The sequence below is a fragment of the Condylostylus longicornis genome, unplaced genomic scaffold (genome assembly GCF_029603195.1).
Source record: "Condylostylus longicornis isolate FDR11 unplaced genomic scaffold, ASM2960319v2 ptg000117l, whole genome shotgun sequence".
Lineage (NCBI taxonomy): Eukaryota > Metazoa > Arthropoda > Insecta > Diptera > Dolichopodidae > Condylostylus > Condylostylus longicornis.
Window position 1 is genome coordinate 79485 of NW_026578085.1, and position 23110 is coordinate 102594.

The 23110-nt window shown below is 29.7% G+C and overlaps 1 protein-coding gene across 1 annotated transcript; it reads right to left on the bottom strand.

The window, feature by feature from the left end:
- Positions 1-448: 448 nt before the first annotated feature.
- On the bottom strand, positions 449-21065 carry LOC129614724 (chromodomain-helicase-DNA-binding protein 1). Its single transcript, XM_055529566.1, has 11 exons — positions 20608-21065; positions 19946-20061; positions 19389-19872; positions 19225-19328; positions 18998-19141; positions 4321-5864; positions 2609-4255; positions 1347-2544; positions 1111-1290; positions 916-1053; positions 449-841 (listed from the first exon to the last, which is right to left on the bottom strand). The coding sequence occupies exons 1-11, from the start codon at positions 20626-20628 to the stop codon at positions 556-558; spliced, it is 5862 nt and encodes a 1953-aa protein (XP_055385541.1). The 5' UTR covers positions 20629-21065; the 3' UTR covers positions 449-555.
- Positions 21066-23110: the final 2045 nt, after the last annotated feature.

The window sequence follows — 23110 nt, forward strand, 5'->3', positions numbered from 1 at the left end:
TAGGAGAGCAAAATAATTCAAACGTTCTTTGTAATGTTTTCGCAAATTTTTTTCCTTCACAGGTAATTTTTTTTTATTTTAAAATAATATATTATCCTTACGAATAGGATATTTAATGGTTTTCATATATATAATAATGTAAGTGTTATAATTATAGTTTCTATATACATGCCTTATTATAATGTTTATGTTAATATATTGTTTTCAAATTTGTGTGTTAAATTTTTCATAATTTGTTAATTAATTTAATAAACCTAACCTAAAATAAGTTTCATATTTATTTTTATTTATTCTAAAATTTTAATGAATTTTTTTATTTCAAATATGATCAAGTTCAATTTAATTGGAAATAGTTTTTCTAAGTTTTTTAGAGAAATAGTTAGTTAAGGTTGAAGATGAATTTGATTTAAGTATGATGTCATCTTCACTTTTGGATGGAAGATTATGAGATTGAAATTGGGATGACAATGATGTTGACGACGACGATGACATAGTAGCTACGTTACTAATATTGTTGGTGACCACTACTTGTGCTGCATAATTTTTCTGTTATGGCTACGAGTTTGCATGTGTAGGTGGTTGCCTTCTATCATATTCAGCAGATGAAGTAGTTCTTCTAAAATCTTGGGAATAACTACCAGGACAACCACCTAAATTTGCATTAGGTCCGCTCATTAAAGGTGAAACTGATATCGTCGAAACACTCCAGTCAGTAGGTACTGCTGGATATCTACTATCTCTATAACCATGTGGAGGTAACGTTCCAGGTGGTGCTCCGTTTCCCATAAAATAATTTGGAGTTAAGTAATGACCAGAATTACCGTACGATGAGGGTGGGTATCTTTTGGATATTATATTTGTACGAAATAGTTATTATAAATTATAATTATTTTAATATTTCAATGAATATGTCACCTTCTTTTTTCAGTTCTTCTATCTCTGTCATTGTTTCCGGGTCTATCATGACGATCTCTATGGTAATTTTGAGATTGGTGATTTCTTCCTTGATATTTATCATATCTATCATATCTTTTGCAGTATTCAATGTTGTGCCTATATTTTGTTTGAAATGTATTTTTTTTTTAAATTTCAAAATATTTAGTATTTTACCTATCCCTGCCCGATCCCCATCCATCATTTACTCTTTCTATGTAAGATGAGTTATTTCTATTATCTCCAGGTCCATATGGTAACCTTTGACTGGTATTTGTGGAAAATCTTCCAGGAGCATTAATATTATTTCGACGATCATTATAGTAATCATCTCTTTTCTTTCTAGCGTCTTTTTCTCTACAAAGAACAAATTTAATTAAATAATGAATACAATCGTACACTACTGAACTTACTGTTCTTCTATGCGAGATCGTTTGAATTCTCCTACTTTTTTTCCTTGAGTAGTTTCTGAAACATTAGCTTCATGTTTACGTTTAAATGAAATATCGTTTAACTTATTTTTATGACTAACTGAAGTGATACCAAAAGTACTATTAAAGCTATTGGGATCTTTATTACGACTTTTGAATTCTGAGCTATTAGGCCCGGTGTTTAACGACCTTTTGTCTTTGATTGCATTACTTTTATCTAAACTCTTTCTTTTTTTCTTCTTTTCCCGTATCTCCTTATCACTGTTTTCACCGTGCCAATCTTTTTTATTTCGTCTTTGCGATATTTTTTTTTTATCTATGGTATCACTTTTTGATTGCTTTTGTGGTAAAATATTACCATCTGAATTCTTTTCCTCTAGTTTTTTTTTTGCGTGTTTATATAATTTAAACAACTTATTTGCATCGTATTCAGTAAACTTCGAAACAAAATCCCATAAATTGCTCCGCCATTCACGAATTTTTTCTGCATCTCTGTAGTCTCTCAGGCAAATATCAATTTGTTTTCCAATACTGATTAAACAGTCACGCATATGATTAACTTGTTCCTGATTTGACAATGTTGAATCAGGTTTGTCTAGAGCTTTTAAAGCTTTTTTAACGGGTCTCATTTTTTCCTTACATTCATTGAATATACTGGGATCTAAATCCCCCAAGACTTCTAAAGCCCGTGGCTCATTATTTGCAGTAAAGTGCATTGGTTTATTTTCTTTTTTTTTCTGCTTTTTATTTTCCCTCGAACTATCTTTATTTGACTTCTTCGTTTTATCTTTTTTAGTAGTATTTGAATCTTTATTTTTAATTTTTTCGGCAAAATTTTCTTGAGTCTCCGTTGATTCGTTAATTTTATTGTTATCCCTTGTTCGACTTTTTTTTTCTTGATCCCCCAAAGAATGGCATGATTCCTCTGCAATTAAATTGGTATCATTGACTACAACGCCAGTTATCTTTTTCACATCTTTGGGTTCCCTTTGCTTTCGCATGCGTTTTTGCTTGGAATTACCTTTTCTTAGCTCAACATTTTTCTTAATTATTTTTAGTAAGTATTCTGCTCTAGATTGCAAATGCTTTGCTTGGGGTTTTTTATTGCTATCACCTAAAAGAATTTTTTCACCTAAACTTAAAGACGCGTCGACTTTTATTGCTTCCCATGAACCCATGCCTAAAAAAATATAATAGTTAACTATGCACAGAATTTTTTTTATTGCAAATATTGACACTTATACCATATTGGAAAATTCCACTTAAAAGTTTAGAATCTTCTTCAGCACCCCAATCGACGTCGAAATTTGCTGGTCTAGTATGCAAATCTAAAATCCATCTATTCCTTTCTTCTTTATTTTGCGGAATAACTTCGCTTAAAGGATTTAATTCATCTACACAAGACATTAGAGTCCTAGCATTAAAAGATACACCTCCGAATTTCAAAGAGTAAGTAGTTCTACTAGCTCTTTGTTTTTTTCCTGCTACACCTGTTTCGTTATTTATAAGTGTTTTTACAGTATCTGGAGTCTCTTTTTGTTCCTCTAAAAATTGCACGCACCTTTCTTGTAGCATTTCGCCAATTTTTTTTAGCTCGGCTAATGGTTTTTCTTGAAGTTCAGCGTCTGCTGCAATATCTTCCAGACGCGTTAAAGGAGAAGGAAATTTTTTATAACTTCTAATAAATCTTCTTATTTCAGCATCACTAAAGCCTTGTATTTTTTCTTTTTTGGCTGGTCTACCACGCTGTTTAGGCCTACCATCGCTATCGCTATTATCACTACCTTCCTCATACTCAGATTCGTTATCCGACGCTCTTTTCCGACCTTTAGGCTTTGGCACCTCATCAATATTATTCTGATTTGCAGCTTTCCTTCTTGGAGGTAAGTACAAATCCTCTACTTCCTTATGACGTTCTGCATCTTCAACAACTTTTCTAAAATTCTCAGGAATAATTTCATCCCAATCCTTCGTATCTTCATTTGTTCCGCCGTCGAGCTCCATAGCTTCTGCAGCACTTGGAGGATCCTTATCATCCTCATCGAAAGCTGCAAAACTAGCAACCTTAAAAGCGGATAACAAATCATCGTTTTCTTGTACTGGCTCCTCATTTCTAGTTTCAGCCCGACGTAAAATTTCGTCTATATCACAAACTAAATCATCGTCATTTTCTTGTTCATCTTTGAATAACTCTTCGGCACCAAACTTCAAAATGGCTGATAAATCTTCTTTATTGAATGGATTCGAGTTTGTTGCGCTACTTGTCTTATCTAAAACAGTTCTTCCAGTGGTGTCCATTCGCTGTATAACTAAATGATCTAGAACCATTTTCTTTTTCGCTCTTTCAACTATATCTTCTTCGACACTTTTTGCCGTAACTAATCGATATATGTTTACTTGATTTTTTTGGCCAATTCGATGAGCCCTAGCCTGAGCTTGCAAGTCATTTTGTGGATTCCAATCAGAATCAAATATAATCACTGTATCCGCAGTTGCTAGGTTAATGCCCAAACCACCAGCCCTTGTTGATAAAAGAAAACAGAAGTCTTGACTATTTTCAGCATTAAAGTGATCTAAGGCCTGCCTTCTCATTTCACCTTTAATACTGCCGTCCAACCTTTGGAAAGGAAAATGTCTTTTTTGCAGATAATCCGCTAAAATATCCAACATTCTAACCATTTGGGAAAATATTAATACCCGATGCCCTGTTTCCCGCAATCTACACAATAATTTGTCAAGTAAAACCAGTTTTCCTGAACCTTTAAGCAAAGATTGCATTATTTCTTCTTGCGGCATACGCATGATTTCTTCTTCATTTGGTCGAATTAATGTTGCATGATTGCAACATTTTTTTAGTTCAATCATTATGTTCAGAAAGGTACTTGTCGATCCTAAAAAAGAAATAAATTGAAAAAAAAAAATAACAAAGTATTAACTCAAATTTGTACTTTCTCACCTTTATTTCCTTTTCTTAGGGCATTAAAATTTTTCGTAAGAATCCACTTGTAATATTGTCTCTGAAGAGAAGTCATTTCTACTCTTAATATTTGCTCTACTTTAGCTGGTAAACTTTTTTCAACATCTTTTTTAACTCTGCGCAAAATAAAGGGCTCTAGCTGCTTATGAAGTTTGGCGTAACCTTTCTCTGCAGCGTTACCATGCTCTTTTTCAAATTCTTCCCAACTATCAAATTTTAATGGCATAATAAAATGTAATAAAGCCCATAACTCTTTAAGGGAATTTTGTAATGGTGTACCAGTAATCAACAGTCTATGGTTCGTTTCAAATTCTTTTAAAGTCCTATATAATAATGAATCATCATTTTTCAGTCTATGAGCTTCGTCCACCAATAGCATAGCCCAGGTTAAACAATTTAAAAATGTTTTATCTTTTAGTAAAATTTCGTAAGTTGTCAGAATAGCATTAAATTTGAGACGTTTGGTACCATTGAAACACCATTCATATTGACGAATTAAATCTCTAGACTGTACATCTCCTAAATAAGTTACAACGTTAATTTCAGGCGCCCAAATTTGGAATTCGCGTTGCCACGCCGTCATTGTGCTTAATGGCACTACACATAAAAATGGACCATATAAATTATGTTGTTGATATAAATAATGTAGGAAGCATATGGTTTGAATAGTCTTTCCTAAGCCCATTTCGTCAGCTAAGATTGCAGAATTTTCTTTGCACCAAGCATGTATTAACCAGTTGAGCCCGTCCATTTGATAATCTCTCAATACTAAACCTTCACAGATTTCTCTTGGTTGCTCAGTAATTTTTGAAAATTTAGGTCGCCTGGAGAATACTTTACAGTGTCGTGACGGTGATTTCTTTGATAATTCTCTTTCTTCATATTCATCTATTTTACCTTGCCATTTTTGGCTCACTAAAGTCGAATCTTCCCATGTTGCTTCTGCATATGGCAACGATTCCCATTTACATAAATACTCAGTTGTACCATCTTCTTTTTCATGCTTGGCTATAATTCTGTCAATATTAGTATAACTTTTCACTAGTTCGTTTTGCAATTCCATTTGACATTCAAAATAGTCAATATCTTCTGGTCCTGCGTATTTTCTCCAATGCTCCAATTCCGCTTCACGTTTTATAAAGTTTTCTAACTTTTTAATACCTTTAGCTTTTTGTTCTTTTAGTGATTTTTCAGATTCCCATGTATTATGAATATAAGACCAGTTTTTCCACTTTATGAGGTATTGGATTTCTGTATTTTCCGAATCATTTTCATCAACCCCGTCATTAGGATCTCCATGCTCTTCAATACAATACATTGTCGTTTGGTCTCCAGTAACACCTCTCTTTCCAATACGCTTGGCAACAACACGTTCAATGGTCTCCGTTTTATCAGTTTCTTCATCTTTTGCATTATATTCCTGAGTATTATCAATTTCAACCAAGTCTTCTGAATCGGTTGGTTCATCTTCACTGGCTTCTTTATAGCTTACTTTATTTTGACCTGTTCGCCTATTTGCAACCCTGAAAATGTAGTTTGATTAAAATTGGATTGAAATAAAAAGAAAAAATTAATTAAATCAATTTTTATTTGGAGTTTTTCCAAAAATTTTTGAAATGACTTTCACACACAATAATAGTGCAACACTGCTGTACTTCAAAGACATGGGTTTCCTAAGGAGCAAGAACATTTCTCTTTTTGTCGATATTTGAATTATTTTTATTCAAAATGTTTGAAATAAGTTTCTTAACAGATTTTGATTAACAGACTAAAAATTTATATATTTTATTTCAATTAAACTACTTAAAATTAGAATTTCCTTCTTTTAATTACCAAAAAACTGACAGGTTTATAATTAAAACTGAAAAAACACAGGTTTATAATTAAAAATTGTAAATTTTTATCAGGTATCGGCTTTCTAAACAGCATATCAGGTAAATGGCTTCCACGACTTTGCTGGCACATACGCACCCTTTTGGTGAAATTTTCTATGATTGTTTTGCTTAAATTTCCATAATTGTTTGTGGCTGAATTTCGTTGATACAGAACTCAATTTCCTCCTTCAAGGAGTGCGTGGGCTTGTGGACATAGATCTTAGAAAAAACCTCAAAGAAAAAAGTCCAACGGTGATAAGCTACATGATCTGGTTGGCCAATCCTGATCGGCAAATTACACAACCAATGACTCATGTAGTAATTGAATTGTTTCTCGGGATGTATGACACCGCTTTTTTGAACCACATGCCGCCCACATCCATATCTTGCAATTTTGGAACAAAAAACTAGATTATCATGTCGTGATAGCGAACACCATTAACCGCTATTGTCTGACCAACTGCATTTTTGAAGAAAAATGATCCGATGATGCCTCCAACTCAAAATCCGGACCGAACAGTGACACTTTGTGGGTGCATTTGTTTCTCAACACTCACTTATGGATTTTCTGAACCCCAAATAAATATTTTGTCGATTAACAAAGCCAAGATGAAAATGAGCTTCATCGCTGAAAATGATTTTGTTCGAAAAATCAGCACCCATTTTTTGTTGTTGCATTATCAATTCAACGAACTCTCTCCGGTGTGCGTAAGCTTCAGTTCTTGAGCGAATAGAACTTTGTAGGCATGCAAATCTTTCTAGACTCTCATCAACACTCTTTCGGACTGCTTCAATGTTTTGTGTTGAAAGACTTGTTGAAGCACGACCTGATTGTTTAAGATCACTAATTGATCCATCTCTCTAAATTTTTTAATTAGTCTTTTTACAGTTGATGAAAAGTTTGGTTTTTAATTAGTTTTGCGTGGATTTTGGCACTTGTCCCTGTAACTCTGAACCTGTTGAGCTTTGAACATCGTCTCCATACCAAAGTTTTGTCTACTCATGAAGGCCTGAACAATAGTATATAGCAGTGCACTTTGTTACGAGACGCCCTGTATTTACTGACATGGAAAGAAAAAGCAAAATATAAAAAAGAAATCGCCCACATATGATTAAGGTGAGGTTATATATAATTTTTTTTTCTTACGATAAACAGGGGCCATTCTGGAAGATATCTACCTAACCTTCCGTAAACGCAAATTCAAGATTCTGATATTCTTAAATTAATAGTTTTTTTTTAACACAAAAAAATGTTGTTTGCAAACCACATTCTCCTTAATATTGAAAATGCGTGAACACTTTTTCTTATAAAAGACTTTTACAGAAAAAGGTTTTCTAGTAAGTTGGCAAAATTATTATAAAAGGAAGTTGCATTTGTCCAAAAAAAGCACCTAAAGGCTTACTGACTTTCTTAAATTTTCACTTAGAATTTTTTTTAAGGAAATTTTTGAAATATTGAGCAACACCCAAACAAAATTAACTTTCTGTGACATTCTTTCATACAAACTGGTTTCTAACATATTATAATGTATCATACATTCTTATACATGGATACGGCGCTGCCAAAAAAAGATTTATTCCCAAAATGAAGGTTTTTTGGCAATATTTTTTGTGCAAAACTTCAAAATAAGGTTTTTGAAATTTTTAAATTTTACATACAAAAATATCTTCAAAATTAGGGTTTTTTAATGCCACTAAAGTTTTTCAAAATTCGAATTTTTTGTACCTTTTTCGATATTTTCCAAAGTTTACAAAAAAAACATTTTGAACAAAAAAAGTCCATTTAATAGACAATGCATGATAAAGCTACTCCCATGACAGATTATTATTGATATTCTCCGCTTTATTTCATTCTATATTAATCAACTTGGCGCAATAACTAAACGCACATGTAGCTTGTAACATCATATGCCATTGTGCATGTCATAATATTTTCGTTTTGATGTCTGATTTGATTCGAATTGAATTGATGTTTTAGTTTCCTACTTTTTTCAGTTTAACATCAATTGAAGATCTCGAAGGGTTTGTGAATTTTTTTTTTATCAATTCTTTAAAATGAAGATTTCATTGCTATAAAATTAATATATTTTGGCTAATGTATTTGGCAGCACTGTGTAGATGTGATAATTAAATGATACCTGTAATAATTTGTGTACATAATACAATTTAATTTAATTTTTTGCTTTTCGGAAAGTACATGAAAAAGCACATCGCGATAACAACTCTTATATCAAGCTCATAACTTATCAATATAATATTATGATGCTAGTTATTATGCAAGCAATTATGCAAGCAAACGCATAGACATTCTACTTAGCAGTTGTATGTATTAAATTAAAAAAAAATTTGAAAACTCGATCAAAAATTATTACATATATGAATATGTATCTACCTTAAATTGCTAAAATTTTTGTGAAATAAAAATTTAATACTTAAGTCACTGCCCTAATATTAAGTATTAAGCCACCACGTAAAGAGAGCAACTCTTACTTCCCCTTTATAATTTTTCGTAAAAAGTATAGATTTTATATGAAGAAAAAAAATGTTATACCTAAAAATATTTTTATATAAATAAATTTTGGAGTTTTATTTTGATGTTTGCAAAAAAATTGCCGAAAGAAGGAAGTTTACATTCAAAATAAATTTTATTAAAAATATGTTTCCAAAAAATCATAGAAAAACAAGCCATCCAGACTTTCCTCATAGATCTTAGAAAAAACCTCAAAGAAAAAAGTCCAACGGTGATAAGCTACATGATCTGGTTGGCCAATCCTGATCGGCAAATTACACAACCAATGACTCATGTAGTAATTGAATTGTTTCTCGGGATGTATGACACCGCTTTTTTGAACCACATGCCGCCCACATCCATATCTTGCAATTTTGGAACAAAAAACTAGATTATCATGTCGTGATAGCGAACACCATTAACCGCTATTGTCTGACCAACTGCATTTTTGAAGAAAAATGATCCGATGATGCCTCCAACTCAAAATCCGGACCGAACAGTGACACTTTGTGGGTGCATTTGTTTCTCAACACTCACTTATGGATTTTCTGAACCCCAAATAAATATTTTGTCGATTAACAAAGCCAAGATGAAAATGAGCTTCATCGCTGAAAATGATTTTGTTCGAAAAATCAGCACCCATTTTTTGTTGTTGCATTATCAATTCAACGAACTCTCTCCGGTGTGCGTAAGCTTCAGTTCTTGAGCGAATAGAACTTTGTAGGCATGCAAATCTTTCTAGACTCTCATCAACACTCTTTCGGACTGCTTCAATGTTTTGTGTTGAAAGACTTGTTGAAGCACGACCTGATTGTTTAAGATCACTAATTGATCCATCTCTCTAAATTTTTTAATTAGTCTTTTTACAGTTGATGAAAAGTTTGGTTTTTAATTAGTTTTGCGTGGATTTTGGCACTTGTCCCTGTAACTCTGAACCTGTTGAGCTTTGAACATCGTCTCCATACCAAAGTTTTGTCTACTCATGAAGGAATGAACACTAGTATATAGCAGTGCACTTTGTTACGAGACGCCCTGTATTTACTGACATGGAAAGAAAAAGCAAAATATAAAAAAGAAATCGCCCACATATGATTAAGGTGAGGTTATATATAATTTTTTTTTCTTACGATAAACAGGGGCCATTCTGGAAGATATCTACCTAACCTTCCATAAACGCAAATTCAAGATTCTGATATTCTTAAATTATTAGTTTTTTTAATTAGTTAAATTATTAGTTTCGGAAAGTACATGAAAAAGCACATCGCGATAACAACTCTTATATCAAGCTCATAACTTATCAATATAATATTATGATGCTAGTTATTATGCAAGCAATTATGCAAGCAAACGCATAGACATTCTACTTAGCAGTTGTATGTATTAAATTAAAAAAAAATTTGAAAACTCGATCAAAAATTATTACATATATGAATATGTATCTACCTTAAATTGCTAAAATTTTTGTGAAATAAAAATTTAATACTTAAGTCACTGCCCTAATATTAAGTATTAAGCCACCACGTAAAGAGAGCAACTCTTACTTCCCCTTTATAATTTTTCGTAAAAAGTATAGATTTTATATGAAGAAAAAAAATGTTATACCTAAAAATATTTTTATATAAATAAATTTTGGAGTTTTATTTTGATGTTTGCAAAAAAATTGCCGAAAGAAGGAAGTTTACATTCAAAATAAATTTTATTAAAAATATGTTTCCAAAAAATCATAGAAAAACAAGCCATCCAGACCTTCCTCATTACTATTAAAAAGGGTACTGAGTTAAATTACGAAAAAAAAACAAAACAAATTTTAAATTTTCATAGAATAAATTCCCCAAAAGAATTGAAGAAAATATTGGATTTTAAATTATCAGTGCTAACTTAAAATTAATACAAAATATATGACAAATTAAAACTTTAAATCTGAAAAAAATAGGATGTTCTTAAGCCTAGATGGCAAATGATTTGCACGCTTTGAATTTTCTATGGCAAGCGTGGCCTTAAACGTTTTCATATTTATACCCGCACGAATGTATGTACGAAGGGTATGTTAAATTTGCCTTACCGTTTGTAACATTAAGAAATGACGGTCTTAGGTATACACTCAAGTGTGTTTTTGATCAGCGTCGAATTCCGAGTTGATTTGGCTTTGCCTGTCCGCCCGTCTGTCCGTCCCAGCGATAACTCAAAAACTAATTGAGCTTAGTTTACCAAATTTTCACAAATGATTTATTGAATAAGAAAATTATCGTTGGGACGGATGATGTTGATAAACCCATATTGTTTGACAAAAATATATTACGGGTACTCTCTTGAGTTTTGAGCTGAATGCCCATGTTCTATCACAAAGATCTCCATCAAATTTATTTTATTTATGATTTCATTTCCAATTATTTCCATACAACACTTACCTATATCTAAATCTGAGTCAGAATCGTTAAATAATCTCAAAATTCGCGTACGCTTCTTATGTGAATTCGTTTTTCTTATGTGAATTCATTCCAGAAACTGATGTTTTCGCTTTAAATTCAAATGTCTAACTGAGCCAGATAATAAAATGTCCAAGCAGTTATCATGCACATTGTTGAAAGCAACGGAAATTTTCAGAAAAAAATGTGCGATGAAAGAATTCTACGAAATACAGATGCTATAGCATTCTATATAGTCAAGTGTTACACCTCTAGTTTACTCAATGTGTCGGCTTAAAGAAATTTGTAAATACATGGAGAAAATATAAAATAATATGAAAATAACTAATGAGCCAGTAGGTCATTATTTTAAAATGTACGTTAATTACAAAAACTTAAGCTTGTATAAAATTAGATGAATAAAAATTGGCTTTAAAATTTGAATGCTATAACATTCACGTCATTTTACATCACTATGAAAATAAATGCTGTAGCATTCGCGTCCGCGAACGTGTTAAAATTATTTTCATTCATAAACGAAATTATTTCTAGGATTGCATATACTTAGGATGAACGCTTTATGAAGACTTTGAAATAAACTAAAAATTAATTTAAAGATGGGTTATCATAATGCTCGATTTTAAGGTTTAATTGTGTAAGTTAAGAGAAATACATAATTATATTTTTTAATGTCAAGGAATTCACAGCTAGCTTTTTGGGTTTATAGAAATTTGTAAAAGCTTGCGGTTTCGGAAATATAAGGCATCAAAAATTCAAATTTTACAAATTTCAAGACACGATAATTTGAGAGGGGATGGAGATGGAAAAAAATTTTCTTCTAACGAAATAAACTATTTGTTAGTGCCCAAAAGCTGATAAAATTTCAGGCTCTCAAAACCTAGCGTCTAAAAGAAAAATAACATCAAAAATTAAAAAAAAAGGAATTTTATGTAACGGTAAATTTTAACGGCCATTTCGGTTTTTTAAAGTTCAAGTATAGTATGCCGTGACAGAAGAAACCCACTGCTTTTCTGCGTTTGTAAAATTTGAAAAATGCATATAGTTCTACTACCGTTAATAGTTGGAAAATGGCAGTTTTAGGGTTTTGGGGGGATATAACTTTTAGAGGGGGGAGATAATTAAAAATTATGTTCTACGAAAATTAGTTTCTAGTAAAGATCTATGTACATGTAAAATTTCAAGGGTGTAGAAGTTTTGTAAACAGACAGACGGGCGGACGGACAGAGTGAAACTAATAAGCACTTTTTTTCAAGAATTTTTTTGGAAAAGTGCTAAAAATAAATTTCAGAAGGAAATTTTAAGACCTGAATTGAAAAATGGTTTGTAAACTTTGGAAATAAATAGATTAAATTTCACACTACGAGATATGGCCATTTGAACAAGAGTAGTTTGAAAATGTTACTTGATAGAAAAATGATGGATGGTTTAAATATGAATAAAATTTTAAATTTCGAATGTGAGATTTATATGAAAACAATAACATCTAGACTTCCTTTTGAAAATTCAAAGTATAGAAAGTTTTAGAATAAACTGACAGTGATTGAAACAAGGAAATTGTTTCAATCTTCCTCCAAGACTTGGAGGAAATAAATATTTTATTTTATTTGTAGATGACTTCTCAAGAAAAATATTTGTATATTTCTTGAAAGAGAAAAGTGATGCTTTCAGAGTCTAAAGAATTTAATTCGTATATCGAAAATCAAAATAATGAAAAAATTAAGACTTTTAGAAGCGACAATGGGAAAGAATATGTAAACGAAAATTTTAAAACGTTTCATAAAGAAATAGCATTAAACAGCAATTGGCTGTACCGTATACTCCACAACAGAATGGTATCGCCGAGCGATCCAATAGAACCATTGTTGAAACGGCTAGATCCTTGCCATTTAATTCTGATCTACTAAGCTTTTTGTGGGCAGAAGCAGTTTATACTGCGGAATTTAATATAAATAAATGTCCGACAAAAATATAAGGAAATGTGACACCTCATCAATGTTAAATAAAACTCAACGCAGATCCAAGTTTTGTGCGAAAGGTATAGGTATGGAATGTTATATGATAGGGTATTCGTGAGAATCAAGATCATATAGAGTATATGAAAATTAAAATAGAAAAATAAGAGCATAGGGTTTTAACAACAATTAACAAATACTTCGACTGTTTCAGAAGCATTAACTGGTCAAAACAGTGAAAAATGGCTTAAGTCAATGCAAATAGAATGCGAAAATTGAATTAGAAATAACACTTGGGAAGTGGTAGACTTACATCATGATCGTCAACCAAAATCATCGAAATGGGTTTTCGATATAACGGATAAAAATGGTACAATCGAAAAATATAAATAAGGGGTTTTTCCAAAAATTTGGTATTGACTATGAAGAAACTTTCGCGCCTGTTGTCAGGTATTCTACTATAAGAATTTTATTAGCTTTAGCAGTAAAATTCAATTTAATTGTTCATCAAATGAGCGCACTATCAGCATATTTGAACAGCGAATCAAAAGAAGAATTGAATGTGCTTCAACCAGACTATTTTGAAATTTGATGACATTTTAAAACAAATAGGTTAGCCTCGAAGTAAAGTCGATACGTGTATGTATGTAAATAATAAAAATGAAAAACCGACGATATTAGTTGTATCTGTTAATATTTTGATCGCATGTGAAAATAGTAATATTTTAGAATTTAAAAAAAAATAGTTTAAAATTTGAAATTATTGGTAAAGGACCAATTGATTATTTCCTTGGAATGGAAATTGAATATGATAAAACTAAAAGAATTTTAAGTTTACATCAACCCAATTGAACGAAACAAAATCCTACTCAACAGTTTTGAATCCTGAACAAATTATAATGTTAAATTATGTATAATGTATATTTTTGTCAATTTTTGTAAACTATGTAAATTTTTGTAATTATGTATCATCTTGCTTGGTGCAAATTAAATAAAAATAAAAAAAATAAAATAAAATTACCAGACCAGATATTACTTATGCAGTAACTAAATTAGCACAATTTAATACAAACTCATACAATCAACACTGTACGGCTGTTAAGCATATTTTGAGGTATTTGAATGCAACAATAGATTATGAAATTGTTTATAGAGAAACAGAAACAAAATTAGAAGGATTCTCTCATGCCGACTGGACTACAAATCGCGAAGATAAAATATCGTTTTCTGGTTACACATTTATTTTAGATGGCGCTGCAGTTGTGTGGGAAGCGAGAAAACAACAATCAGTATCTTTTAGCAATGCAGAAGATGAATATGTTGTCTTGTCGAATGCAGTAAAAAATGCTTTGTACCTTCAAAATTTATTTATTGATCTTCCCTTCAGTAATTTCGCCAACCCACCTACAGCTCTATGCGGAGATAATTTAAGCGCAATTCAATTAGTACATCATTCAAGAAGTTAAAATGTAGAAATAAAGTACCATCGTGTTAGAGACATAGTTTTATTTCATAGACAAAATATTATTAAGTTAGAATATGTTTCAACCAACAATGTGATCGCCGATATATTAACGAAAATTTTAATGAAAAAAGCTCGAATATTAACGATGAAAGCTCAAAAGCTGATACTAATGCTAGGAATGCTTAATCGATTTTTCCATTTAATTTATCCATTTAACCTAGAAAATATTTTATTGAGGTGATCAGAATTTACTATATCTTAACAGAAAGAGCACCAGCGATGATTTTAGCAACTGCCATCACGTCAAGATTGGCACAATTTTTAATTATCACGCCTACGACTACTGGAATTATTCATAGACCTGAAGCATCACTTTATGCGATACGACTACCAGAATATGGGTGATAATTTTTGTCCTTTTTAAGGCATCTGCGGTTAAAAATATTTAAAAACATGGATATAATCGGAAAGTAATCGATGAAGCATCGATAAAAAAACATTTAAGTCATTTATCAAAATTCATCAACAAGACGGTAACACATATGTATAAAGTTTATAGTGTTCAAAAATGTTGAAAATACTAACTTTTAAATCAATAACTAATGCTGTTAATTATTTTGTGATAATATTAACTTCAAATAATGAATTAATAATGAATGTTTTTAAATGTTTCATTACACATATTAATATTTTCGAAACTTAATCGAAATCAAAAAATTTTTTAATAGATTTCCAATTGCTAATAATTTAAATATTTTTAAACAAAACTTTAATACTTGTCATAATAAACGCCAAAAAACATATGATATAAAAAGTGCTCAAAAACGTCAAAATTATTCTGCATCAGTAAGATAAGCACATCACAGCAGCATGACATCAGTAATTTTTTTTCGTTTCAACGTTGCATCGATTCACATTTTTAATTACTTTACGATTGTACCCATACATATTTAGAGTATTTTGATTATTATTCCTCGGTTTATTTGGAGTATTTTGATTATTATTACTCGGTTTCTCCTAAATTTGTGCAAAAATTATATGATAATAAAAGAATTATTTCAATATGATGTTTTTAACACTTAGATCTGAAGCACATATATAAAGGAATTAAAGAGATATATGAAATTTTACAAAGCATGAGTCTGACGCACGTCTGCCAAAAATACAGGCCTGGACCCTAAGAGAGAATGACAGTTCACAGTTGAGCCATTTCCACGTATTGTTTTGGGATCTGTAAAGAGCCTTGACATCATAAATCTCTCACTATATCAACTCTTTTGAAATTTTTTATTAGAAAAGTTTAAAACTCAATCTTTTTCTACTTTACTAGTACTTACATTCTTAAATTAGTTCTGTGTTATTGAAACATTAAAATTAATTTAAAAGAACCTTTCAATAAATTCTACACTACAAAAAAAATATTTTTTTTTAAACACTAAGTTGGTTTTTGTGCATTTTTTCAAATTTGAGCAAATGTACATTTGATGTTAATAATTTTGCTAAATATGTATGAAATGTCTTCCACAATACATATTTCTTATATACAGCAATTTTTCTCATAACGTAAACTCTTACTACATAATTTCAATATATGTATATTTTTTTTGCCACCTATTTTCATTTAATGTAATTTTTATCTCGTTTAACGCAACTTAAAACTGTCATTCGCTTATAAGACTAAAGTATTGTTCTAACTTGACAAAAATTTGCATAAAAATTTCGTGCAGGATTTTATGAATTATTTTTTTGTAACTGTTAGCGTTTTTTTATATACCTTTTTGTGATCAAAGTGAAATTTTTGCAATTTAGAAAATTACTTAAATATCTAATGAAAAGACTAAATATGTAAATTAAGTTAAAGTACAAAATGTACAAAGTACACAACGAATTGTTTTGTTTTTATTAAAATAAAATCATTTAATAATATAGTAATCAATTTTTGCATTTTAACTCATTTCTGTAACTACGTAGTACGCATACATATGCAAACATTTTAGTTATGTTAGGAAATATTTTAAAATTATCAGTAAGCCTAATTCATTGATTTACCTAAATTACCGCACCAGGTACTTTAAAACCTTATACAAGCATTTTTATAATTTAAAATCTAAATTAAAATCTAATAAAATTTTTATTAACTTTATTTTAAACCGTGTATTCTTTTTCGAACCAATTTTTTTTATTTCTTTAATACCAAATTTTTTTTATTCAGTGTATACAAAAAAATGCGAAAAAAACTTGAAAATATATTTAATCAAAATTATGGTTAAAATATTTAGTTTAAATTTGATATGTTGCTCAAAAATCTCCATATTTCATTTTAGGTAAAAAATATTTAGGTTTTAGTCCACTTTTTGTACAGAAAACTCGAAATGAAATATGCTAATCATAGCCTTTGCAAAAAAAAAATAATAATTCATCAGAAATGTCATTTCGCCAAAAATACTTATGCAATTTTAACAAATATATTCACACATAAAACAGGGTCTAGGCCTTGATTTTTTTTATTGCCCGACGACATTTTTATTTTTTATTCTTATTTTATTTTTTTACAGAATTTATACTTGAACTAAAGACTTACTAATATTAATTCTTAATTCAGAGCTTCTTTTACAAATGTATACTGATAAGCAACATTAAGTAGAAAATTCCGATTATTTTGGAAATTGCCAAACATGTTTTGCTCGCTAAAAAAGAAAATAAATTTAATCTTGGAACATTTCATGCAGTGCTAGCAACAAACACACTATAAATTATACATATTTGCAAGATCAATTCATTGAATGACCCTCTTAAAGAAATGAACTATTAAAAATATTTATATTCATCAGTACGCTTACCTTTAAGCTTTTGTTGTACGTATAAATGGGTAATATACGTTTATAAATGACTGGCAGAACCACATTGTGACCCTAAAAAATGTTTAACATTTTTTAAAGTTATTCAAAGTTCCATGAAAAAAATGTTGAACATTTTTTAAAGTTAAAATCAGTTGCAATATTCGAAATTTTATACTGAAAAATTTGCTATAAAATTCCATCAACTCAAAGGATATGACTGTGTAGGTAATATAATTTATAACACAAGAATAAAAATTTTTCAAATTTAAAATTTAAAAGGCGTAATTTTTTAAAAATTTCCAAATGTTTTTTATCATTCAATATAAATATTAACTAAGTTAATAAATCAAAATTCATATATTCATGAATATATTTTATGAATAAAATCTCTATGCGTATGTCATGTAACGAAAAATTGTTTAATATCACGTTTTCAAAAACTAAAAAAGTTGTGTCAAACTAATGATTTGTAACACTTTTCCTTCAACAAATGAAAATACTGCTTTTAAAAACAACCTGTATACCTACTACACTAAGTTACTTTCATTCATATACGAAATTATTTCAAAGATTGCATACTTTAGGATGAACTATTTATGGAGTCTTTAAAATAAAAATAAATTTAAACAGGGTGTTAACATAATGCTCGTTTTTAGGTGTTAATTGCGTGAGTTAAGAAAAATAATATTTTTTAATGGCATGGAATTTACCGTCTTTATAGAAATTTGAAAAAGCTTGAAGTTTCAGATATAAGGCACCAAAAATCAAATTTTGCAAACTTTATGAGGCGATAACTTGAGAGGTGGGAAAAAAATTTTCTTCTATCGAAATGAACTTGTATTTATTCTATTAAAATTTCAGACTTTCACAACCTGGGGTCTACAAACAATTATACTGCCATAGATGAAGTCAGTTACTATATTTCTGCGTTTGCAAAATTTGAAATATGCTTATAGTTTCGCAATAAATTGTTGAAAAAATTCATTTTTGGTTTTAGTGGGGTAGAGCTTTTAGAGAGGGGGGAGATAGGCGAAAATTTTCTTGCACGGAAATAAATTTCTAGTAAAAATCTATGTACATTCAAAATTTCATCTTTCTATCTTCAAGAGTGTAAACAGTTCCACTAATAAGCACCTTTTTTCAAAATTTTTTTTTGAAATAGTGAAAAAAAAGAACAATACCATAACTTAAAATTAGAAATTAAAATATGTACGTGTAAGTGTTGGACATATGTATGAATATTGTAATCTGAAATTGTAAATCTGAATGTATATTATATAAATAAAGTTTCTCAATTGAAAATATATCAACAATAAGGCAACTTCACCTATTTGAAGAAAATTTCAATCTTTCAAAATTCAAATAATTTTTATTTTAAATCCGTGGGGTTTAACTGAATTAACATTCTTGACTGAAAAAAACTTTTAGTTTGTGAAAAATTAACAGATATTCATACTACAAGCAATAAAATTAATCACCACTATATTGTAAATTATTAAGATTTGATATTTTCTATGCACAAAATATTTGCATACAATAAACGGAAAAGTCAAGTATATAATTATTTTACCGATATTTGAAACTACTTACCTTTTTTTTTCATCACTATCTTCTTCATCGGAGGAATATTTACTTTTCAACTTCCTCGCAGTTTTTTTCCTCGGGGGTTTTCTTTTAACAGACCTACTACTATCACTAGCCTCGCTTTCGCTTTCACTTGTATCCGATCTCCATCTATTTGAAAAATATACATATAAAATTATTTCACTTCATTTGTTATTCATTTTGTGTCAACTAAAAAAAGCTCGAGTACCTACTTTTTGTTTACTTTTTTTTTTGACTTATTTTTCTGGGATATTGCTTTTTTACTAGTAATTCTTGAAGATCGTTTAGGTTGATATTCTTCTTCATCAGAATCATCCTATCAGAATATTTTAAAAAATATTATATGAACTGTATAATTATAAGTACTTCATATTACACTTGAATTGAGTTCAGAATCAAAGCCGTCATCGGCATCAGAACCACTTTCAGAGTCTTTTTCATTATAGTCTGCATCACTAGCACTTTTTGAAGATTTTGAGCTACTTTTTGAAAATTTTGAACTGCTGGCACTGTTGCTCTCTTCATTTTCTGAAGGATGATCTGAATGGTTGGAATGCTTATTAAGCTCTTCATTATCGGATCCGTTGCTTGAAGAATCATTCGATGAAGAAGTACCCGATTCAGAAGAATTCTCATCATTACCGCCATTTGTATCTACCGATAAATTAACTTCTTTGATTTCATCCACCTTTTTATTCACGCTTTCGTTAATGGATTGTTCTAATCCAAAATTTTCGTTCTGAACATCTTCATTACCTTCATGAAAAAGTTTGGGCTGTTCAAACGAAGTATTTGGTGTAGTTGTTTCATTTTTCGAATTAGAATCTGTGTCAGAGCTTGATGAAGTGCTCCCAGATTCACTATACATACAAATTAAGAACCATTTTACAAATTAGTTTTGATTCGATACAATTAACTAGTACCACCTCTTACCTGTCAGAATCGGAACTGCTTGAATCACTATTAGATTCATTGCTGTCATCTTTAGTATCGTCATTACCGTCAGATTCGCCACTACTATGCTTAGAACCGTCGTTCACACGAGTTTCCTTGAAAAAAAGAAGCAAACATTATTTAAGCAATTATTTTGATTCGAAAATTAACGCATATTGATCAAATATTCTTCATAGTCTTTAAAAATCTGAGTCGTTAAAAAATCTACAACGATTACGTAATACGAAAATCTCTCGGAAACAGCTTGAAATTTGAAAAGAGACATATTTCTCGATAGTATCAAATAAATATAACAATTTGGCGGCAAAATAAAGATCAAATTCATTTTAATTTTACAAAAATGGGTCCCCAAAAAAAATTTTAAATTTTTGGACTATAACAAAGAAAAGCTCTTATAGAAACAAAAACAAAAAGAACATTACTGAAACAGTAAATTTTAACATTCAATTTTTTAATTTTTATTTGAAAGTCTTAAATAGTTGTATAAATTTTATTTAGACACTGTTTAAAATAATAAGAATTTTTGAGAAACCCCACCCAAAATTTTTGCTTAAAAATTATTTAACAAATTTTTATTTAATATATAAATTAATTTGAACATTTTTTTATGCAAAAATAAGCTCTTTAATTTATTATTTTACCTTATTCATGATAAAATGCATTAAATAAAATGTAGGCCTCCGCTAAATTTTCCTTACAAATATTCCATATAAGATTAAATATTTTTCTCTTTTTTCAAAAATTATAAATAACAAAACTATTTATTTAAATTATAGTTTATGAATATTATACCACAAAATTAATTATTAGATAATTTGCTAAGAGAAAAAATTTTTCGTACGTATTAACTTTTTTCTAGTTCAGTATCAGCGCCATTTTGTAAATTGGGTAGCTTGTTGAAGTAACATTGAAGATTATAGAATTTTTAATGTTTTTTTTACACAAATTTCATATTGCTAGTTCAATTTAACACATTATTTACTAGTTTAATTAACTTTAAATTGATTTTTGTTATGATTTCCTGCATATATTTTACAACTATGTGTTTTATTTCAAGAAAAGAAAAATAATCCAACCACTCGTTTGACTGTTGCCGCCATATTGAAATTTTACGTGACTTTATGTAAACGGGGTGACCGTTGCACTATAAGTTATTATGTTTGAAGTACGTCAATACGTATAGGAAGTAGGAATTTGCGTTTGTGAACCAATAGTTTACCCCTGCAGCGTCTTCAATTTGTCTTTGAAACAGTTCGATTTATATTAAGTATACACTATTATTTGTACATTTACGTAATTTTAATAAAATAAAAACGGTACAAAAAATTATTACCTTTCACGAGACGAAAGCTAAGTTTTAATTCAGTTAATTTATTACTTAAAAATACATTTCTCTCTGAGCATTATTTTTTGGAAAAAAAAATTATTAAACAAAACTCCGAACAAAAATTTAACTTAACTTAATTAAATTTTAATCCTTGGCAATCAGCCGATTTTTCATTCCGTTCGTTTATAAAACTGTGTAGCATTGGATACGTTCAGCCAACTTAAACGCTTTGATGAATTGCAACGCTCAGTTGATTATCGCTGCAGATTTCCCCTGAACGGTTTGCAACACTTTAATTTTTCTTTAAAAAATTATGACATTTGTTATGAATGACAGCTGTCAATTTTATATTTCTTTATTTTTAAATTTTTAAAAAGGAAAACAGAATGGAGAATGTGATGGTAAGTAATAAAAAGTGTTTATGTGTTATAATAATACAAATTATAATTTAAATAAAATGTACCTGAAAAATGTTCACTATATTTTAAGAGTCTACATAAACATACATAATATATAACATCCAAATGTCAAATTTAAACCGCTGCAAAATGAATCATGCTTTTTTTTGCTTCAAAATTTTTAAATCGCTTAAGCTAAAAATAACCGTTCAAGTGAAAATTGCTTGAAGCGTTTTAATAATTTTAAAGCGCTTAGGTGGACGGAATGCACCGTCATCATTATGATTATATTAATCATTATGATTAATGATTAATATAATCATAATGAATTATGATTACTTATCATTATGATTATATTAATTATAAGGGAATCGTAATATCAGGCATGGCTTTAGGGTTTAAGAGTTACTTGAGGTTTTGTCCAGAATCATTTTGGCGTATATGCGATTTATGTACTGAGTTTTGTAAACAATATGCGCCACAATAACATTCAGCTTTATTCTAGTTGCCGAAGTAGAGCGATAATATTGTCGTTACGACTTGAATTTGATATTCTAACCGGCGATCGCAGTGACACTTGTCGGGTAATAGCGGGAAAATGTGTTTCAGCCATATTCCAGTTGTCGTTCTACATGTCGTAGTAAAAAGACGTTTTTTGTCGAAAAGTATTTAACAAGCAAGAAGGATACACCAAAAATGCAAGTTAAAACCAAAAAATTTAACAAAATCATAAAAAAAAATTAATTTTATACATAAATTAAGTCATAAAATATATAATTTAATTTTTGTTTTTAGCATGAAAGTATTTATAAATTTGAAGAATTGGAAATTTAATGACAGAGAAAGCTTTTTACGGGTACTCGTTCTCCCCTCGAATATATTCAGGAAATATACAAAGGCCTCCTTTGGAAGTCTGTAATAGTTTATAAATCTGTGAATAAAATAAAATTTTTGTAACTTACTTGAAAAAACTTTTGTATTGGCTTACATTCCATTTGGCAAATTCAATGGATTAGAGCTGTCGCTAATCTTAAATCTTTTGATCCTTAATTGTTTTTTTTTTAACTTCATCAGTACCGCAATGAGATGAATCCGTAAACTATAATGCAAATGACATTTTTTGTTATTTAAAAATATAAATATGTATATACACTGAAAATTTTTTTTTGCTTGAACTTTACTCGACAAAATTTCTTTTTAAAATGTATCAATTTCACTTGAAACATTTCATTTTCGATTATTTCTCGCTCTCATGTCATTCGACAGCCAGAATACCACATTTCAAATGATGTGACAGCAGCAACGACAAATGTCACGCAACTGACGCGACAACTAGAATAAGGCTCATTGAAATTTTAAAACTATACTACATGCAAAATGCAGGTTTCATAGAATAAAAAATTTTATTTCAAAAGAAAA

What these genes read in the sequence shown, in the direction of transcription:
- LOC129614724 (XM_055529566.1), bottom strand. Translation starts at nt 20,628, where the DNA reads ATGCATTTTATCATGAATAAG. An exon ending in ATTCTGAACTCAATTCAAGT is followed by an intron (nt 19,329 to 19,388) that starts GTAATATGAAGT and finishes ATATTCTGATAG; the next exon opens with GATGATTCTGATGAAGAAGA. An exon ending in CGATCTCGCATAGAAGAACA is followed by an intron (nt 1,291 to 1,346) that starts GTAAGTTCAGTA and finishes TGTTCTTTGTAG; the next exon opens with AGAAAAAGACGCTAGAAAGA.